The sequence below is a fragment of the Bos taurus genome, chromosome 18, assembly GCF_002263795.3.
Source record: "Bos taurus isolate L1 Dominette 01449 registration number 42190680 breed Hereford chromosome 18, ARS-UCD2.0, whole genome shotgun sequence".
NCBI classification, from domain to species: Eukaryota; Metazoa; Chordata; class Mammalia; order Artiodactyla; family Bovidae; genus Bos; species Bos taurus.
Window position 1 is genome coordinate 60,197,740 of NC_037345.1, and position 5,706 is coordinate 60,203,445.

At 40.8% G+C, this 5,706-nt stretch overlaps 1 protein-coding gene across 1 annotated transcript; it reads right to left on the bottom strand.

The window, feature by feature from the left end:
* Window positions 1-884: 884 nt before the first annotated feature.
* Window positions 885-3,489, bottom strand: LOC112442368 (zinc finger protein 883-like). Its single transcript, XM_024979318.2, has one exon. The coding sequence runs from the start codon at window positions 3,467-3,469 to the stop codon at window positions 1,253-1,255; it is 2,217 nt and encodes a 738-aa protein (XP_024835086.2). The 5' UTR covers window positions 3,470-3,489; the 3' UTR covers window positions 885-1,252.
* Window positions 3,490-5,706: the final 2,217 nt, after the last annotated feature.

The window sequence follows — 5,706 nt, forward strand, 5'->3', positions numbered from 1 at the left end:
CATGGAGTAATTAGAGAGTTGAATTACATTCATTTTCAAATAATCACAAATCATGTCAATATAAACAAGGATACATTGCTAATAATTGTACCTTTTTAAACAGAGTACATCATGAGAAACGCTGGACTGGAAGAAACACAAATTGGAATCAAGATTGCCGGGAGAAATATCAATAACTTCAGATATGCAGATGACACCACCCTTATGGCAGAAAGTGAAGAGGAACTCAAAAGCCTCTTGATGAAAGTGAAAGTGGAGAGTGAAAAAGTCGGCTTAAAGCTCAACATTAAGAAAACAAAGATCATGGCATCCGGTCCCATCACTTCATGGCAAATAGATGGGGAAACAGTGGAAACAGTGTCAGACTTTATTTTTCTGGGCTCCAAAATCACTACAGATGGTGACTGCAGCCATGAATTAAGACACTTACTCCTTGGAAGGAAAGTTATGACCAAGCTAGATAGCATACTGAAAAGCAGAGACATTACTTTGCCAACAAAGGTCCGTCTAGTCAAGGCTATGGTTTTTCCTGTGGTCATGTATGCATGTGAGAGTTGGACTGTGAAGAAGGCTGAGCGCCGAAGAATTGATGCTTTTGAACTGTGGTGTTGGAGAAGACTCTTGGGAATCCCTTGGACTGCAAGGAGATCCAACCAGTCCATTCTAAAGGAGATCAGCCCTGGGATTTCTTTGGAAGGAATGATGCTGAAGCTGAAACTCCAGTTCTTTGGCCACCTCATGCGAAGATCTGACTCATTGGAAAAGACTCTGATGCTGGGAGGGATTGGGGGCAGGAGGAGAAGGGGACGACAGAGGATGAGATGGCTGGATGGCATCACTGACTTGATGGACTTAAGTCTGAGTGAACTCCGGGAGTTGGTGATGGACGGGGGCCTGGCGTGCTGCGATTCATAGGGTCGCAAAGAGTCGGACACGACTGAGCGACTGATCTGATCTGAAACATCAAACTTTCACTTGTGATCCACACTAACATCAATTTTCTATCTGTTTTAACTGTGGATTACTATCTATAGTACTTCTCTTTAAGAGGAACTTTGGAAAACAGGATTGATGTAAAGCTTTCTAGTATGGATTTTCTGGAATTTATTTAGATTTCATTTTTCATTAAACCATTTTCTACATTTTTTTTCTTTTACATTTCTCCATCATTCCATATCTTTCTTATATAAATGGTCTCGTGTTTTCTAACATGCATGTTTAGGACAAACTTCTTCCATCACTTATTTCATTACTAGAGTTTCTCTTCAGTATGTACACTGAGATGCCTAGTGAGATGACTGCGGTGCCTAAAGGCTTTGCCACAATCTTTACATTTATAAGGTTTCTCTCCTGTATGAATTCGCCGGTGTTTAGTAAGAGTTGAGGATTGACTAAAGGCTTTTTCACATTCTTTACATTTATAAAGTTTCTCTCCAGTATGAATTAACTGATGTTGAGTAAAACCATAGTGCTGGCTAAAGGCTTTGCCACAATCTTTACATTTATAAGGTTTCTCTCCAGTATGAATTATCTGATGTTTAGTAAAATTTGAATTTCGATTAAAGGTTTTTCCACATTCTTTACATTTATAAGGTTTCTCTCCTGTATGAATTCGCCGGTGTTTAGTAAGAGTTGAGGATTGACTAAAGGCTTTTCCACATTCTTTACATTTATAAAGTTTCTCTCCAGTATGAATTAACTGATGTTGAGTAAAACCATAGCGCTGGCTAAAGGCTTTGCCACAATCTTTACATTTATAAGGCTTCTCTCCAGTATGAATTCGCTGGTGTTTAGTAAGAGTTGAGTTTTTATTAAATGCTTTTCCACATTCTTTACATTTATAAGGTTTCTCTCCTGTATGAATTCGTTGGTGTTTAGTAAGAGTTGAGTATTGACTAAACTCTTTTCCACATTCTGTACATTTGTAAGCTTTCTCTCCAGTATGAATTAACTGATGTTGAGTAAAGCCATAGCGCTGGCTAAAGGCTTTGCCACAATCCTTACATTTATAAGGTTTCACTCCAGTATGAATTCGCTTGTGTTGAGTAAGATTTGAGTTTTTATTGAAGGCTTTTCCACATTCTTTACATTTATAAGGTCGCTCTCCAGTATGAATTCGCTGGTGTTGAGTAAGACCATAGCGCCGGCTAAAGGCTTTGCCACAATCCTTACATTTATAAGGTTTCTCTCCAGTATGAGTTCGCTGGTGTCGAGTAAGGTTTGAGTTCTGATTAAAGGCTTTGCCACACTTTGCACATTTATAAGGTTTTTCCCCAATGTGAATTCGCTGATGTTGACTAAGATTTGAGAAATAGATAAACACTTTGCCACATTCCTTACATTTATTAGGTTTCCTGCCAGTATGGATTTGTCGATGTTGACTAAGATTTGAACTCTGATTAAAGGCTTTGGCACATTCTGTACACTTGAAAGGTTTCCTTCCTGAATGTATTTTCCTATGTTTACTTATATTAGATGAGTTACTAAAGACTTTCCCACATTTATTACACTTGTACTGTTTCTGTGAATTCTGAGTCCTCTGCTGTTGAATGAGATTTGAAGACTCATTAGAAACTTTACCATATTCACCACAATTGTAAGTTTTCTCTCCACTATGAATACTCTTATTTAGAGGAAGACCTGATGCTTGATAAAAGATATTCCTGCATTTATTACTTTTAGAATCCTTGTGTGAAGATTGAGCTCCCTGATGTTCCATAAAGTTTGAGTCTTGTTCAAAGTTATGCCCAGTTTCATTGCATGAATAGACCTTCACTCCATCATAAATAATTGTGTAATTACTGGCGCTGGAGCTCTTACTTAAGGTCTGATTCATTTTATTACACACAGAAAGTTCTTCCGTATTAACCATATCATGGGATGTATTGAACAATGATGGTTGGATTACATCTCTTCCATTATCATCAACATTACACACCTTGGAATGGAGAGAAAATATCTGTTGGTGGAAGAATAATGACTTTCTGCTAACAGATCCCTCAAATTGATTACATTGTGAGTTTTTCCCATCATTTTTAAATTTCTGGTTTTCAGACATGTTTAAATATATGTTTAATCGAAGCCTATGCTCAGAGTGGTTTGAATGAGTATTTACAGTAGAGACTGGAGGACCTCCCAGATTTTCCACATTTCCTTTCAGAGAACAAGTATGTTTCACAAAACAATGTAAATTTTTTCTGAAAAACTTACACTTCTCAGCAGATGTTGAAGACTGAAATGGGTGTTTCCCCCAATTTGACTCATGTAGCTCATTTCTTTCTGCAGTAATGTCTGTATCATCTGTAACTGTCTCAATTTCTTTATGTCCATATAAACATCCTCTCTGTCTTTCACATGCCTTTATATGTTCTGAGTCTTTCGTTAATTCCAAGTTTCTGAGGTGAAATCTTTCATATATTCCTAGGTTTGCTTTTGGGAACAAATCTTCTACCCTTGGTTTCTTTGGCATCAAATCCTGGGTGTCTTGAGGAGATATAGCTGAAAGACACCAAAGAATAAGTTTTATTATCTACTATTCTCAGTGATGCTTTCTAAGGCCCACTTGACTTCACATTCCAGGATGTCTGGCTCTAGGTCAGTGATCACACCATCATGATTATCTGGGTCGTGAACAAAGCTAGTGGAGGTGATGGAATTCCAGTTGAGCTATTCCAAATCCTGAAAGATGATGCTGTGAAAGTGCTGCACTCAATATGCCAGCACATTTGGAAAACTCAGCAGTGGCCACAGAACAGGAAAAGGTCAGTTTTCATTCCAATCCCAAAGAAAGCCAATGCCAAAGAATGCTCAAACTACCGCACAATTGCACTCATCTCACATGCTAGTAAAGTAATGCTCAAAATTCTCCAAGCCAGGCTTCAGCAATATGTGAACCGTGAACTTCCTGATGTTCAAGCTGGTTTTAGAAAAGGCAGAGGAACCAGAGATCAAATTGCCAACATCCACTGGATCATGGAAAAAGCAAGAGAGTTCCAGAAAAACATCTACTTCTGCTTTATTGACTATGCCAAAGCCTTTGACTGTGTGGATCACAATAAACTGTGGAAAATTCTGAAAGACATGGGAATGCCAGACCACCTGACCTGCCTTTTGAGAAATTTGTATGCAGGTCAGGAAGCAACAGTTAGAACTGGACATGGAACAACAGACTGGTTCCAAATAGGAAAAGGAGTTCCTCAAGGCTGTATATTGTCACCCTGTTTATTTAACTTATATGCAGAGTACATCATGAGAAATGCTGGGCTGGAAGAAGCACAAGCTGGAATCAAGATTGCCGGGAGAAGTATCAATAACCTCAGATATGCAGATGACACCACCCTTATGGCAGAAAGTGAAGAGGAACTCAAAAGCCTCTTGATGAAAGTGAAAGTGAAGAGTGAAAAAGTTGGCTTAAAGCTCAACATTCAGAAAACAAAGATCATGGCATCCGGTCCCATCACTTCATGGCAAATAGATGGGGAAACAGTGGAAACAGTGTCAGACTTTACTTTTTTGGGCTCCAAAATCACTGCAGATGGTGACTGCAGCCATGAAATTAAAAGATGCTTACTCCTTGGAAGGAAAGTTATGACCAACCTAGATAGCATATGGAAAAGCAGAGACATTACTTTGCCAACAAAGGTTTGTCTAGTCAAGGCTATGGTTTTTCCTGTGGTCATATATGGACGTGAGATTTGGACTGTGAAGACAGCTGAGCACTGAAGAATTGATGCTTTTGAACTGTGGTGTTGGAGAAGATTCTTGAGAGTCCCTTGGACTGCAAGGAGATCCAACCAGTCCATTCTGAAGGAGATCAGCCCTGGGATTTCTTTGGAAGGAATGATGCTAAAGCTGAAACTCCAGTACTTTGGCCACCTCATGCGAAGAGTTGACTCACTGGAAAAGACTCTGATGCTGGGAGGGATTGGGGGCAAGAGGAGAAGGGGACAACAGGATGAGATAGCTGGATGGCATCACTGACTTGATGGACATGAGTCTGAGTGAACTCCGGGAGTTGGTGATGTGGGACAGAGAGGCCTGGCGTGCTGCGATTCATCGGGTCACAGAGAGTCGGACACGACTGAGCGACTGATCTGATCTGATCTGATCTGATTCTCAGTGAATATCCTTAAAGATTTAGAGAAAATTGATGAACCCTTCTTAAAAATAAAAATAGAGATGGGAGGATCAAGATACCAGAGGATTAGGCAGACACGGACTTCATTTCTCTCCACAAATGCATCAAGCATACATCAGAAATGGAACAGTTCTCACAGAGCCCAGCTGAACACTAGCAGAGGACCTTGGAAATCTAAAGGACAAGAAAGATTCCTGCTGAGCTATGCAGGGCAAAAGAAAGAAGAGGGGAAAAGAATAGGAAAGGAAGTCGGACAGGGCCTGCAACCCTGGGGGGATCTGAAGAAAGGAGAGGTCTCTACATCCGGGGAAGGCCCTCACTAGGGGAGCCCAGTTGGGACAGAAGGGGAGCCTCATCCTCTGTGGGAAGAGAATATGGCAACAGTCTGTGGCAGCAGGACAGAGTGAGACCTGTACACAGTGTACTGACCCCTGCCCGGCCCACCCAGCCTGAGAGGGTGTCCACTGCTGCAGACAAGGGCTGGGTGCCAGAATGTGGGGTCTGGAAAGCAGACTCAGGCAGAGGACTGCTGTGGGCTGTGAGGGGACATCCTGCAGGAAAGGCAGGGA

Bases quoted from the DNA above. Each gene is read 5' to 3' on its own strand.
- LOC112442368 (XM_024979318.2), bottom strand. From the start codon at position 3,469: ATGCCAAAGAAACCAAGGGTAGAAGATTTGTTCCCAAAAGCAAACCTA.